This window comes from Sminthopsis crassicaudata, chromosome 2 (assembly GCF_048593235.1).
Source record: "Sminthopsis crassicaudata isolate SCR6 chromosome 2, ASM4859323v1, whole genome shotgun sequence".
NCBI lineage: Eukaryota > Metazoa > Chordata > Mammalia > Dasyuromorphia > Dasyuridae > Sminthopsis > Sminthopsis crassicaudata.
The window spans coordinates 625,346,748-625,362,437 of NC_133618.1; the positions used below are offsets into that span (position 1 = coordinate 625,346,748).

Below are 15,690 nucleotides of genomic sequence, written 5' to 3' on the forward strand. Positions count from 1 at the left end.
ATTTGCCATAACCCGGCAGGCCTCATAAATGTCCTCAGTGGGCCACATCTGGCTCACGGGCCATAGTTTGAGAACCCCTGCTTAGCATGAGGTGACTTGGAAGTTTAATCCATATAGCTCCAAGTTTTAACTCTTTCTCCATTTTGCCTCTCACCCCTCTACTTCAGTGGTCCATGATCTGGAGCAGTTCATGATCTACTTGAGAACATAAAGTGCAGAGACAAGAAGGAAATAAAAATACCAAGTATCAAATAATTACGTGTAATAGTAGGAAATTAGGGCTATTAAGAGGGGAAGTAAAGGGAGGGTGTTGGGTGCTGTTGTATTTCCATAATGGCATATAATACAGGCTTTAGAATAAATGTATATGAGAAAATCAACTTCTTGTGTTGTGATTGAATGGAATTAAGACTTTCTAGTTTGTTTCTCTTGAAAGGTAAATGAGATTATGGACAAGAGGGAATTGATTGTAATGTTGTACTTTGAAATTAAATTTACATTGGCTTTGGGGTGCTTTTAATTGAGATTTTGGAAGAAACAGCATTTATTTGGAATTTGTCTCAACATAACTTCATTCTGCTTAATATGTTTTGTTTTGTTTGTTTCAGGCAACTGGCCTTCACTTTCGACATACTGATAACGTGATTCAGTGGCTGAACGCGATGTCTGAGATTGGGCTGCCAAAGGTAAATTTTCCTGAATGTCTGAACAGTTTTAAATCTTAGAACCCGAGTGTTTCACTCAGCAAACTCCTTTGTGAAATTTTTTTATCCTGCTTTAAGTCTTTTAAATTTTTTTTTCTAAATTGTTTTCAAGTTAACATCTTGTTTTATTTCCATCATTTTCATTTCCAAATATGTTCTTCTTCCCATCTTTGACCCTTTGAGCCTTTCTTGAAACAGAATAAAGAAGAGAAGAAAAAAACATCCAGTTTGGAAGGATGTGCAGAATACACACCTGTAACCTCTCACTTCTGCGAGGCAGAGAAATGAAAGTTGTCACTTTCCAGTGACTATCCCACCATTCCAACAGAGCTGTGTGTTATAATGAAGAAGTACCATTAAGCATAGCAGAGAAACCCATTGACCTTGTTGGAGAATGTAGACCCCATTTCTTACTTGTAGTCTGCTGAGAGGAAAGAGATCATCATCAGTTTTCTTAGCTTAGGCCTGGTCTCTGCATTGATCATAGTTCTGATGAAGTCCTTTACCATTGTTTTCCTCCTTGCCCTTCCTGTTATGGTGGAGTGTACTACCATCCTCCTAGTCACCCAGGATCACAAAAGATGGCCTTGATTCCTCACTCACACCTCCTTGCCCCATCCAGTGGATGGTCAAGTCCTTGTCATTTTTACCTTTATCCCATCTCTTGTATATCACCCCTTTTTTCCTCTAACATCGTGACTATCCTGGTGTAGACTTGATCATCTCAAGCTTAGACTGTTGTAGACTGCTGGGGGCAGGGCCAGGGGGTGAGGCAGTTGGAGGTATGAGTCTGGAGTGTAAAATCTTCAATTTGACTTTTAAAGCCCTTCATCATCCAATTCCTTCCCACCTTTCCACCTTCTTATTCCATCCTCCCCTCCTGCTGCTCTTCAGTCCAGCGCACTGGTCTCCTGGCTATTCCTCAAATAAGGTACCTCATCTCTAGGCATTTTTCTCCACTGTTCCCATGTTCTCCCTTCTCTTTCTTCCAGTCCTTCCTTCCTTCCCAGTTCTTCATAATCTTAAGGGCTGTCTGAGATTATGTCTACTTTATCCTGTACCTATCTTGTTGGTTCAGAGTGGGTGGCATGTTGTCTTCCCCATTTAGACTGTGAGATCCTTGAAAACAGGAACTCCCTTTTTGCTTTTTTTTGTATTTTCAGTGTTTAGAACAGTGCCTGGCACATAATAGGAGCTTAAATAAATTCTAGGTGACTGAATGGTTATTATTTAATTTAAGTTCTCTGAAATATTTTATGAAATGTTATTTAAGCAGTACATTATCTGCCTAGTTTGTTTCTTGTGAGATAGTAATCACTTTTTCCTTTTTGTTCTGTATTCCTGACCTTAATGACCTAGTAATGAATCTGTTTTCCACCTTCATTATCATTCACTATAGATATATGTGTGTAAATTTGATTTTTAACAAGCATAAGGATAATTTTGAAGACCTTGCAACAGAAGAATGAAATTTGAAGATAGAAAAAAGTTTTTTTCTGTGGATTCCCTTTTCCTCCTTCCTCCTTCTGAGACAGTTTTATGATGACTTTTGTTGTAAATTGTCTCTTAGCTTGGCTATATTTCATATGTGGTATTATGGAAATGACATCAGATTTCCCCTGGTCTCCCTGAAAATCCCCAAATGCCATGTTCATAACTTAAAATGCAAATATTGGTAGCAGTATCCCTGGAGCCAAAAGCTTTGTATTTCCAGTATGAGAGAAGTGAGAAATTTAACATGAGCTGACATGGCTGGGCCTTGCTCATTGCTGAACTTTGGATTTTCTGGATCCCCTTGCTGCTGCCAGCATCACTTTGCTTCCTAAGATTATCTTTTGAGTATTCTCTGTATTCTTAATACAAATCTCTTTATGCACATATTGTTTCCCTCATTAAAATTGAAGCTCCTCCGGGACTGGAGTTGTTTTTGCTTTTTGATTTTGTATCTGACATACTTGGCGTGAAAGTTCCTTGCATAGCAACTGCCTAATAAGTATTTAATTACTGTTCTTACAGCATTAAAATTCTAGTTGTAATCCTTTGTACATGAATATTTTCTCTTTCTTCTTACTCAGAATAGTATCAGAGTTACTTTCTGTATAGTTGTTTTAGAGCGAATTAAGAGATTTGAAGCCCATAAAAGCCAGGAAATGCAAATCTTAATTCTTACAACAGTGCTAGTTGGGCTTGTTAAGAATCTAATTTCTTGTTCCTCTTTTTTCTTCTTTCCTATATAGCAAGCCCATTTGGCAAAAATTTTCTACTTCTGCGTGGAGTAATGTAGCAAACACTGTTATTACTTGCTATGACTATAAAATACTATTATTTTAATTGTGCTCCTCAGCTTTTATGGGCAGCAACATACTCTCAAGTCACATGTACCATTTCCTAAAAGTATTCATTATCAATTACATAGAATTAGTATATGTCCACAATGAGATGTTAGGTAGACAAGAGCTTTAAATTAGTTTAAAAAGTACTTTCTGGTGGTGCTTCAAAACAGTTATTTCATAGGGTCATTGATTTTTGAGTTGAAAGAGATCAGCAGATCCAATGCCATCATTTTACAGATGGGGAAACAATGATACACAGAGTTTCTGTGAATTTCTCAGGGCTCTACAACTTTTACAGCAGGATTTGCTCTATGTTCTTCCTGATACATAATCAGATGCCATATTTACTATGCCATCCCAGCACATCGTTTTAAAGTAAAATTCTTCCTGATTTTAAAAAAGGAGCAGTGTTAATTTATAGGTCACTCTTATCTATACTGGGTGGAAACATATATGAGTGGATACTTATATAGAAATTTTATATTTGTGATGTATACATGGCTGTAAATAATCATTTTAATTGGATTCTAATAGATCTCTCAAGGTGCTAACTCTTGTTTAAATGAGCCAGTTGTAGAAATAGCCCAATGACTTTTATCTGTTCTTTTTTAACTTGATCTCTCAGGACATTCAATAAATACTGTTTAAAACCTCTTTTGTGACACTTTCATTCTTTGTTTTCTGATCCCATGTTATGGTATTTCTCCTCTTAAAAACCTACCCACCCCTTCTCTTTTTATTTGATGGTACCTTTTCCATCCCTTATTTTATAATTATGGAAACAGTGGTCCTCAAACTTTTTAAATAGTTCACTGTCCTTCAGATTGTTGGAGGAACGGACTATAGTAAAAACAAAAACTCACACTCTGTCTCCGCCCCTCAGCCCATTTGCCATAACCAGGCTGGCCGCATAACGTCCTCAGCGGGCCACATGTGGCCCGCAGGCTGTAGTTTGAGAACCCCTGCTCTAAAACATCCAATACTTTATTTTTTAATTTTATTTTTGCCCTATATCAGTAAACATTTATGAAGTGCCAACTGTATGCTAAGCATAATATTAAGTGCTGGGGATACAAAGAAAGATACTTCCTTCCCTCCTACCCCCAAATCCCTTTTCTCAAAAAGTTCACAGATTAGCTGGGGAGACAACATGCAAACAATTGTGGGCAACCAAGCTATGTATAGAATAATTGGAGATATTCTCAGAGAGAAGGCACTAAGATTAAATGTTAGGAAGGACTGCTAGCAGAAGATGCTGCATGAGGGAGGCTGAGATAAGGTGGGAGAGAGTATCAGGCATGGAGGATGATGGAGTATCATGCTTGAGGAACAGTAAGAAGGCAGGGTACCAGATTGTAGAGTACCTGGAAGTGTAGAAGAAGAAGCCTAGAAAGGCAGGAAGGAGCCTTACTAGGATGAGCAAAACCAAAGATTTTGCATTTTATTCTGGGCTTGAGTTAATGATGGAAAAGAGAAGGGAATGTGTCATGGTCTGACCTGTACTTTAACAAGATGGCTCTGACAGCTAGAGGAGGAGGGGTTGGAATGGGGAGAGACTGGTGGCTGGGAGACCAACCAGCAAGTTCTTCCAGTAGGCCAGGCTTGAGGTGATGAAGGCCTGTAGTATGGGAGTGTCAGTGTTGTCAGGAGATAAGGGGGCTCATTTAAGAGGAAGAAATGCCTCCGGATAAAGGTAGAAAGGACAGGCACTTGCTCCTTCCATCTTCTCAGATTTCCTCAGATCTGGTTTTCTCTGGAAAACACAGCTTTGCTGGCCACCCTTTCTGTCTTTGGTTGCACTTTTGTTTATATCATCTTTTATCCCACCCCCTGCCCTCACCCCCATTTGTGATGAGAGGGAGTAAGGAATGGAAGCATGGTGATATCCTTGACAACAATTGGAAATTTAAAATGGGGAGAAATTGAGAGGGAAAGATAATGAATTTGGTTTTGGACATGTTGCGTTTGAGATGTCTGGCATATCCATTTTGAGGTGTCTAGTAGGCATTTGGAAATAGAGTTTAACAGACAGATTGCAGTTAGCTTAAGTAGATTTAAGAATCATTAGCATAGAGACGATAATTGAATCTATGGAAACAGATGATTTAGCCAAATGAAATAGTGTAGAGGGAGAGAAAAGGGCCCAGGACAGAGCCCAGGGTCACCTGAATGAAACTCTAAGCAGAAGAGACAGAGGAGTGGTCAGATAGGTGGCAGGAGAACCAGAAGAAAGTAGTATCATTACTCTAGAGAGAAGTTTCTCAAATAGAAGAGGGTAGTGAGCTTTGTCAAAGGCTGCAGAGAGGTCAAGAGGAATGACGATTGAGAAAAGACTATTAGATTTGGTATTTGGAAGATCTTTGGGAGAAGCAATTTCAGTTGAATAATGAAGTCAGAAACTAGAGTGCAGAGACTTAGGAGGGAGAGAGTGAGAGGAAAGGAAGTAAGGGTACCTATTTTAGCCATCCTTCTTAAGGAGTTTAGCCACAAAGGGGAGGAAAGAGATAGGACTAAAGCTATTAAGATTGGTATGATTAATTCAGGGTTTTTTGAAGATGGAGACAACATGAATACATTTCTAGGCATTAGGGAATTGGCCAGTAGATAAGAAGAGATTAAAGATTAGTGAAATTGAATAGATTAGAATCAGTAGTGCATGCATAGGGGTTTGCCTTGACTATAAAGAGGGCCACTTATTTATGAGATGGGGTGAAAGAGGAAATAGCAGAAGGCATCTGACTGATGTGAGATGATCAGGAAGGGAGACGGAGCTCTCATATATATATATATTTTTTTTTTTCAGTGAAATTATGAGACATGAAGGAAGAAGTATTATGGGAGGCTTGAGCAGGGATGGAAAGTTTTAGAAAAATTACTTTAGTGAGTGGAATAGTTAATCAATAAGATGGTATAAAAGGATTACTTTGTTACGTGAGATTATATAGTATAAATCTGTAGCATCCTCAGTGCATGGATTTTCTCTATCTTGTTTCAGGAGCACATGAGCATAAGTAAGTTGAGATGCTGAAAGATTAGGGTGTTTGAGGGAGTGTCAGTGTATGTGTCAAGCAAGAAAGGGAAGATTTAAAATGGAAGCTAACTTATCTGTGGAGCAGGCGAAATTCCAGAGAGCACAGTTAAAGGACTGTAGTTTTATAATGGTTTGGGTTGAGGTGGATAGATTAAGGGGAACATCAGGGATAGAGAACAGGGTTTAGTCAGTGGCAATTGGAGTTTCATGATCATTAGGATGGATAAGGAGGGAACAATTAGTATGTGGAAGTACATTAATCATCAGAGTATGAGTTCTTATGGATTATCATTGTAGGAATTTGGCCTCCTGGTGAATTGCCCCAGATCAGACAACTGAGGATGGGGAGAGGTAAGGTGAGGAGCAGAGGGTACCTAAGTGGGGAGCAGAGTAACTGCTGTGGAGTTTTAGGTATTCAGAGAAGATTTCTAGAGCTTGATAGAATCAGGGGAAAGTAGGCAGCTCCCCTCTTTCCAAAGTAGACAGAGGTAAAAGAGCTGATCTTATTTTAAAAAAAAAAAAAAAAAAAAAAAAAAAAGACTTTTGGCTTTCAATTAGATTTTTATCCTCAGTTCTCTTCTTTCATTGAAACATAGACGATGTTTCATTTTTCATTTTCATTTAGGTGTCTTGATTTCACTTCAGGTTTATCATGTCTGAAATTGAACTTATCTTTTTACCAAGTCACAGTCTATAAGTGGCAATACTCTTTGACCAGTCACACCCATCTTCTTGAGAAAAAAGAACCTTGGAGTTTTTTTTAAGGCCTTTTATAGCCTTATTTTTAAATTTATGACCATTAGGTCCCTTTATAGCCTTAGGCTCTTTCATTTAGGCCTTTGTGACTTTATGCCTTAATTATTGTAATAGGCTCCTAGTTTGCCTTCTTTTCTTAACTTTATTCTCCTCTCCTTCCAAGACGTCTTGTTACTTACTCCCAGACTAGTCTTCCTCAAAGTTATTCTCATTTTTTCAACATTCCTTCAAAACAAACCCAAAAAAGCCTACAGTGACTTCTTGTAATCTTTCATGTCAATTTAAACTCTTGCCTGACTCTTGAAGATCCTTCATAATATGTTTACATGCTCCAATTCTATAGCACAATTGCAATGTGTTCACTATCGTTTCTGTGTATTTCCTTGTGTTCTTCCTTTTTTGAGTATTATCTTCCTCTCTATTCTTTGTCTATTATACTCCTCTGAACAGTGCTTCAGTAAAATTATCCTTTTTCTCTAAACATTGTCTGGACTACTTCTATTCTTATTGATCTTCCTTTCTTTCAACACTTACAGTCTATACCACAGTTTAGTATGTAATGACACATTGATTATTTTGGTTTATTAATTATTTCATTATATTTTATTCCTTTCTGATTAGATTATCAAGTCTTAGGGACTGTCTTATATGCTCGTAGCACCTACAGTGGTATTTGAATTATTTGGGACAGTGATATTAAAATATTATATGATACATATAGATACAATTTCATTTTGTAACAGCAGTGGTCATTTGTGTATTCTGGGCTAATTAGCTAATTAGGCTAATTCACAGTTGACCTTAATCAACTGAAACTGTATTCCACAAGGCAAAGTACAGTGGACAGACAAGGTTTAGTTTGATAGGGATAAGTGTTTGGCCAGAGGGTCATATGAACCCCTAGTTTCCATTTAAGTCAGTGAAACTAGATGACTGGAAGGGAGACCCTGCGTGACTGGTAGATAAGGCCTCTTTCATCTGAAATACTTAGAGAACCGCAAATTAGCAGAATTTACATACCTTGCAAATTCATATGAAATTTGGAATTCTGATCTTTTAGAGTGGAAGTAGCCAACAAACTTGTGACTGAAAACTCCTGAGGGTGGCCTAAATCAGATTAAAACATAATTTGGAAAAATTTAACAAAATAAGGATAGTACATCATAGATAAATCTTAAATTATGGTTTTTTAAGTCCGTATACGGCCTGCAGTGTAGCGAGCTGTCGTCTCCAGAAGCTGCTGGATCGCTCTCTGGGAAGAGATCTGCTGTGTCTACTCAAATCTCTCAGACAGATTCTTCTTCCTGTAACGAACCGTTGTCTCCAGGCAGTTGCTGTTAACTCTTGTCCAAAGAAGTGACTTCCCTTCCTGCAGAGAGCCCCGTCAAGCCTGATGCAATTCAGAGTCTTCTCCTCTTCCTGGATTGCTGTCCTCTTTATCCTCCCAGAGAATGGGCGTGGGATAATGCAAGGGCTTCTGGGAAGAACCACTTCAGCCAATGGGCTTGCTCCTTCTACCAAGTCAACCTGAGTTCTCACCTTGTAACTATCCAGACAACCTCAGTTCTCACTTAGTAATCCTAACATCTCCCCCTTTCTTTTGATTTAGAACATAGGACAGTCATGACCTTGAAACATAAATCCATCAATATGGGAAGTATTACAGATAATTACATAAATTACATAAGCACATAGTAACATAGTAACATAACACATGCTAGAAGTATATAACATAATCATAATCAAATAAACATAAATTGAAAATTTATAAATGTCCATAAGTCCATTGTCCATTAGTCTCATCTTGTGTGAGGAAGTCCAATGATTCCTGCTGGTTTTTAAAGTTCTTTAACAGTCTTCTTATTATTCATGATCTTTCAGTGTCAGATGTTTCTTAGATCTTCTCCTTTATTTTGAGGTCTTTCTCTTTTTCTGTCTCTCTCTGGTGGACAAGGCGAATATGACTCGTTGGCACCCATCTGATTCCTTCTCCTGCTGAAGAAATACAAGCAAACCCTCTCCCCCAGGCAGTTAACCTATCTGGTCCCTTCCATTCACCACTTTCTGGATCTCTCCACATCACCTGGCGATTATCTAAGGACAGTGGAGATGCTCTCACTGGACACTGCCCTTCTGGTGGGTTATAAAACCTGTCTGCTGGAGCCAGTGCATCTTTGTCAAAAATTAGAAAATTAATGGTATAGAGAACTAAATTTAGAAGTTCCCTAGGGCTACCTGTGGCTCCCCCTTTCTTTTGTTTTTGGAGGAGTGTCTTAATATCTCTGTTTCTTCTCTCTACTATTGCCTGCCCTTGAGGATTAAAGGGTATGCCCGTGGTATGTAAAATCTTATACTGTGCACAAAAGTGTGTAAAATGTTTGGACGTATATGCAGGTCCATTGTCTGTTTTTATTGCTTGTGGCACACCCATAATTGCAAAAGCTTGTATAAGGAATTCAGTGACCACTCGGGCTGTCTCTTTTGCTGCTGGCATTGCAAATGTGAATCCTGAAAAGGTGTCTACCACGACATGAATAAAAGATAGACGACCAAAAGATTTATAATGGGTCACATCCATTTGCCAGATTTCATTGGGTCTCAAACCACGAGGATTCTTCCCTGGAGGGAGTGTAGGAGCATGGAAAGGAAGACAAGCTGTACAGCTTTTTACTATGCTCCTAGCTTCCTCTCTTGTGATTCCAAATTGTAAACGTAAAGCTCGAGCAGCCTGATGATATTTAGAATGAGATTCTTGTGCTTCCTGAAATAAAGGACTACTGGCTAACATGGTTAGAAGGCTATCTGCCTTTGAATTTCCATCAAAAATGGGACCTGGAAGTCCACTATGTGAGTGGACATGCAAGATATAAATCTTGCCTGGATGTTTTCTCACTTGCTCTTGAAGTTCCTTAAAGAGCTGATAAATATTGGAGGCTGCAAATTTTATTTGGGCTGTGGCAATTCTTTGTACTACACCTACTGAATAGGCTGAATCAGTAATTATATTTACGTCTCCTGGGTAATAAGTGAGAGCTAGCATGATAGCAAATAATTCATTCTGTTGAGTGGATTGAAAAGGAGTCCTGATTACTCTCTTTATGGTTAAATCATGAGAGTATATGGCACAAATATTTTCTTTGGAGGCATCTGTAAAGATTGTTGGTCCTTTAAGAGGAACCTTAGAAACCTTTTCTTCAAAAATCCATCGCCAATTATGTAGTAGCCGGGTAATCTTTAATGGAGATCCATGTGCAAAATTTGGAGCGGTGGCCAATAAAATTTGCCATTCTGGGATGGTCTCACAGCATACATTAATTTGTGCGTTAGTATAGAATGTGTATATTTTTTCAGGACTTATTCCAGATAATTGTGTTACTCTCTTAATAGCCTTTAATAAAATCCTAGCCACAAGCACTGGGTAAGGTGTAAGGCTTTGTTCTGGTTGTGCTGGGAGGTTCACCCACTCAATCACTCTGTCTCCTTGATGAAGGACTGCTGTGGGTGCCTCTTTTGTAGCAAAAACTGATATTTCCAAGGGTTTTTGAGTGACTCTTTCAACCACATTGGATAAAGCCAGTTCAACTTCTCTCAAAGCCTTTTGTGCTTCTTTTGTAAGCTGGCGTGGTGAATTTAAAGCACTGTCTCCCCTTAAAATGTCATAGAGAGGTTGTAGTTGATTGGTAGTTAAGCCTAACACTGGACGCATCCATTGGATATCTCCTATTAATTTTTGAAAGTCATTTAAGGTGTTCAACTTCTCTGTTCTTAAAGAAAGCTTTTGTACTGTGAGTGTCTTAGGATATACTTCATATCCTAAATATTGAAAAGGAGCATGTCTTTGAATTTTTTCTGTAGCTATATGCAGTTTGTAGTACTTTAATGTTTCCATGGTCCTTTGTAGACATGTCTCTAACATTTGTTCCTCAGGTGCACATCCCAAAATATCATCCATATAATGTAACAATATTACTTTTGGAAAGGCTTTTCTTACTGGAGCAAGAGCAGCTGCAACATACATTTGGCACATAGTAGGGCTGTTTTTCATTCCCTGTGGCAAAACTGTCCATTCACATCTTTTATAAGGCTCGGCCAAATTAACACTAGGCACTGAAAAAGCAAATCTTTTCATATCCTCCTTATCTAGAGGAATAGAATAGAAACAATCCTTAATGTCTATAACCCATAGAGGCCATTCTCTTGGCAACTGAGTAGGAGATGGAAGTCCAGGCTGAAGAGTTCCCATAGTTTCCATCTGTTCATTTACTCTTCTTAGATCAGTTATCATCCTCCATTTTCCAGATTTCTTTTTCACCACAAATACTGGGGAATTCCAAGGACTTAGAGAAGGCCGCAAGTGTCCTTGGTCAAGTTGTTCTTGCACTATGTCTAATAAGGCCTGAATTTTATCACTTCTTAAGGGCCACTGTTCTACCCACACTGGTGAATCAGTCTTCCACTGAATAGGAACTGGTGAAAGTGCAGGTAGGCCTTCAACAGCAGCCCTGCCTAAAAAGCCGAAGTGCTTATTTGTAATCCTATCTGCTGTAAAATGTCTCTTCCCCACAGATTGATGGGGATTTTTTCAACCACAAAAGGAGTAAAAGCTCCTGTTTCTCCTTCAAATACCCATCTCAAAGGCCTAGCACTAACTTCTGCTGCTATTGATCCTCCCACCCCAGACATATAGGTGTCTGCTTTAATCTTTGGCCAGTGACCGGGCCAATTGGCACCTCTAATAACTGTACGATCTGCACCTGTGTCTACCAATCCTTCAAATGGTATTCCGTTTATATAAATAGTAAGCATAGGTCGGTCAGCTGTCACAGCTGCTGTCCAATATATTCCTGGATTTTGTTCATTGGAGTCAAAATCTAGGCGACTATCACTAGGTTGCTTATTAGGGGTCCGTAACAATAAGCCTGATGCTACTACTTCTCCTGGTTGATAAATCACACGTTGTCTGCCTGTGTTAGTGACTGGGATATTAGATACACGTTCTCCAGTCTCCCACATCAGTGTATGGATGGACACTGTTTTGTAGGCACTCTCGGAAGGTGAAATGGTCAAGCCTACTGTGCCTGGAGGCAAAGGATCCATAGGCTCAACAGGAACAGATTTCACTTCTCCAGGGAGTATCTCGGTAGTCTCTACTGCACACAACTCTATTTTTCCTAATTTCAATCCCTTTCTTCCATCTGATTGCCTTTTGGCTGATTGATCATGTCTTAAAATTCTCTGGATGTAACCTCGGCTGCCATCATGCCCCACTTGGGGGGCTGAAGCTGGGCCCCACCTGTCATTTCCCTGTATCAATCTACATTCGGAGGCCCAGTGGAGGCCCTTGTGACATTTTGGACATGGAGTTTTAGGTCTTCTCTCACCCTGTCTTCTCACTGTATCTCCATATCTACACTGAGCTCTTAGATGCCCAATTTTTCCACATTGAAAACATCGCCGAGTTTCTCTAGAAGGCCCTTGCCATGAGGGACCCTGTCTTTCCACATTCATCATTGTCCGGGTGTAAAAAGCATTTGTTCCCACTGTAGCACAGCGTCTTATGATCTCCTCTAAAGGAGCATCTTTGTCTAATCCCCATATAATTCTTTTGCAAATCTCATTGGCATTTTCCTTAGCCAGATGTCTGGTCATTATTTCTGTAGCTGAATTTTCTCCAATAGTTCTTTTGACAGCAGTTTGCAAACGTCCCACAAAATCTGCAAAAGGTTCATTGGGACCTTGCTGTATTTTAGTGAAAGCCTCTCCACGATCTTTCTGTCCAGGAAGGACACCCCAAGCTTTTATTGCAGCCTTAGCAATTTGTTCATATATTGTCATGGTATAATTAATCTGTTCCGAATTCTCTCCATATTGACCTTCACCAGCTAAGTGCTCAAAAGTGAATTGTGTGTTAACTCCTATTTCCAAATTGCATCTGACTTGAATTTTACATAATTCATGAAATTCCGCAAGCCATAATAAATTTTCTCCAGGCTCCAGACATGTCCTTGCTATGGATTTCCAATCATTCGGGGTTAGGACTTCATAAGACAAACCATCTAGTAACATTTTGACATAAGCTGATGTAGCCCCATAAAGGGTACAACCTTTTTTCAAATCCTTAATTGTATTCAAATCTAAAGGTGCATATCTTCTCCTTTTTTTACCTACAGAGTCAGTATTTTCAATCACAGGATATGCATGTATAAAATCACTTATATCCTGTCCTTCTCTCTTAGCTTTAACCAATGCTTTTTCTAATCTTGTCATAGGCTTAGGCTTCTTCACAGGCAATTCTGTTTGTGTTTCTGCCTCTTCCCCTCTTTCTTCCTCCATCTCTGAAGGTGGGGTTGATGTGGGCCTGTCAATAATCTGTTCTCTAGGCAGGGTTGAAGCTTCTTCAAAAGAATCATACCATAATTCCTCATTTAAATCCTCTTGCTCTAGGGAAAGATCTTGATCTTTCCTTTTTTCCTCACACTTCCTCCTCTGTTCATTTTTAGAACTTTTCCTTCTCCTACAACTTGCTTGATAGTTTAAGGCTAATTGAACTATGTTGTAGATATAAAATACTTCTGCAGAAATTGAACGAGGCCCATTTTTTGCTTGAAATTCTTTCATTTCATATCCCACTAGCTTCCATTTATCTACATCTATCTTTTCTTCCTCTAAGAACCAAGGGGATGTGCGTCTTAATGCAGCCAAGAGTTTAGCAATCTGTACCCAGGTTACAAGTAAACTCTGCTCCTCAATTATCTTGATTATACTCTCTATAGTACCACTCCTGAATGGAGCTGAGGTTGCGTCTGGGGCTGAGGTTGAGTCGGCTGAGGTCCAGGGATTGAATATAGCTAACATCTGCCCCATTTCAGCTATAAGAGATTCCTGGTTTAACCCTTAACAAGTTAAGTTCCTTATTTATCTATTAGCACGCTCACTTAATCTTTAACAAAGTTTCCTCGTTACTCACGGTTCTGGGTCAGAGAGACTGAGATCTAGATCGGAAGCTTTTCCACTGGAATCAGGACTGTGTCTGTCCCTGTTCGGGCGCCAAATTGCGAAGGTCTGGTCTAGCTCCTCTTGTCAGGATAAGCAAAAGTCCTTGCCCCACGTGTGGACGCCAATTGTAGCGAGCTGTCGTCTCCAGAAGCTGCTGGATCGCTCTCTGGGAAGAGATCTGCTGTGTCTACTCAAATCTCTCAGACAGATTCTTCTTCCTGTAACGAACCGTTGTCTCCAGGCAGTTGCTGTTAACTCTTGTCCAAAGAAGTGACTTCCCTTCCTGCAGAGAGCCCCGTCAAGCCTGATGCAATTCAGAGTCTTCTCCTCTTCCTGGATTGCTGTCCTCTTTATCCTCCCAGAGAATGGGCGTGGGATAATGCAAGGGCTTCTGGGAAGAACCACTTCAGCCAATGGGCTTGCTCCTTCTACCAAGTCAACCTGAGTTCTCACCTTGTAACTATCCAGACAACCTCAGTTCTCACTTAGTAATCCTAACACTGCAGGGATCTTTTTCTGCTTTGTAAAGTGTTAGCAGGGTCTTACTCTGAGTGGGTCTTCTGGCATTTGGTAGCTCTGTGGGGCTTTGGGTATTGATTTCAGGGTAGGGGAAGCCAGACTAAGAGGAAGATGATTTATCTTACCTCATGTGAGAGAATGGTGATCATGCTATGAATAAAAGACTGGGGAAAATGTTTAGAATATCTAGAAAACTTTCCCACTGTTAATCCCACATAAATGTAGGCATATTTTGTATTCTTGTTGGGTGGGCTAAGACGAAATGATTACTGATTTATATCTGACTCTACTTTTATTTTTGGGCAGATTTTTTACCCTGAAACCACAGACATCTATGATCGAAAGAACATGCCCCGCTGTATCTACTGCATCCATGCACTCAGGTAAATAGGTTTTTTGAAAAAAAGAATATAGTGGTGTCTTCAAGCCTGGATGTAGTACGCATGTTGTGTTCTATGAAGGCAGAACTTGAGAACATGAAGCATTAGCCTTAAAATTGGGAAATTATTGGAAAATTGACTTGGCAAGAATAAGTTCTTATAAATCTTTTCTAACATTCCTTGCCATTCTCTGTCTCTGTTTTTGAATTTGTCTCTGTCTTCCTCTTTCCCTCCTACTTTCTTTCTCTTCTTTCTCTTCCTCTCCCTTTTCCTCATCCTCCTCTCCTTCTCCCTACCTTGGCCACTTGATTGTAACTTCTAATTTTAAAGTCTACATTTTAAAGTCTAATTTTAAAAACTACATTTGTACATTTGAAAACTTTGTTAGATAATCTGGCTTTGTTATAATATGGCAATTTAAAATATAAGTTCAGAATTTCTTGCTAATTCTTTAGTATTATACTAAATTTCATCAGTAACCTATTACTCCCTTTGAAATATCTGGAAGAACCAGTTGAAGGCATGAGTGGCTCTGTTGGAACAACTTGGTTTCTCTTTGGTCAGCTTGGTAATTTTGGTTCAGTTTTGTGCTCATTAGTTGATTTTCAAAGCACCACAAGTTAATTCATTTGCTCATTAGTTACCACTCATCCTAAGGCAGTAAACTCTTTAATGGCGGGCATCCTTGGCCCTTATGTGACAAATTAGAAAATTGGTATAATTGATTTGACCCAAGTCCTCCAGTAAGTCGGTGAAAGATGAAATGGTTCTACTTTCTAATCATAAACCAAGTTTAGGATGATTAAGTAATCAGTAGGGGAAGGAGCTGGGCAGTGGTGAATCTCCCATCTTGGCAAATATGGTCAGCTTGGTTAGAGAGCCAGGAGCTGTGATTGAAATGAAAGAGGTATAAAAATGAAGTGTCATTGCCTGCTGATATTTTCTTATCTAATCCAAAAATGTTTATGAAA

General features: G+C 39.2%; 1 protein-coding gene across 2 annotated transcripts in view; it reads left to right on the forward strand.

The window, feature by feature from the left end:
• IQGAP1 (IQ motif containing GTPase activating protein 1) overlaps nucleotides 1-15,690 on the forward strand; it is a 113,947-nt gene that overhangs the window by 33,886 nt on the left and 64,371 nt on the right. For both annotated transcript variants that reach the window (XM_074296332.1, XM_074296330.1), the window contains exons 4-5: nucleotides 609-686; nucleotides 14,646-14,722. In XM_074296332.1, coding sequence (XP_074152433.1) covers nucleotides 609-686; nucleotides 14,646-14,722 — 155 coding nt within the window. The remainder of the gene's footprint in view (nucleotides 1-608; nucleotides 687-14,645; nucleotides 14,723-15,690) is intronic.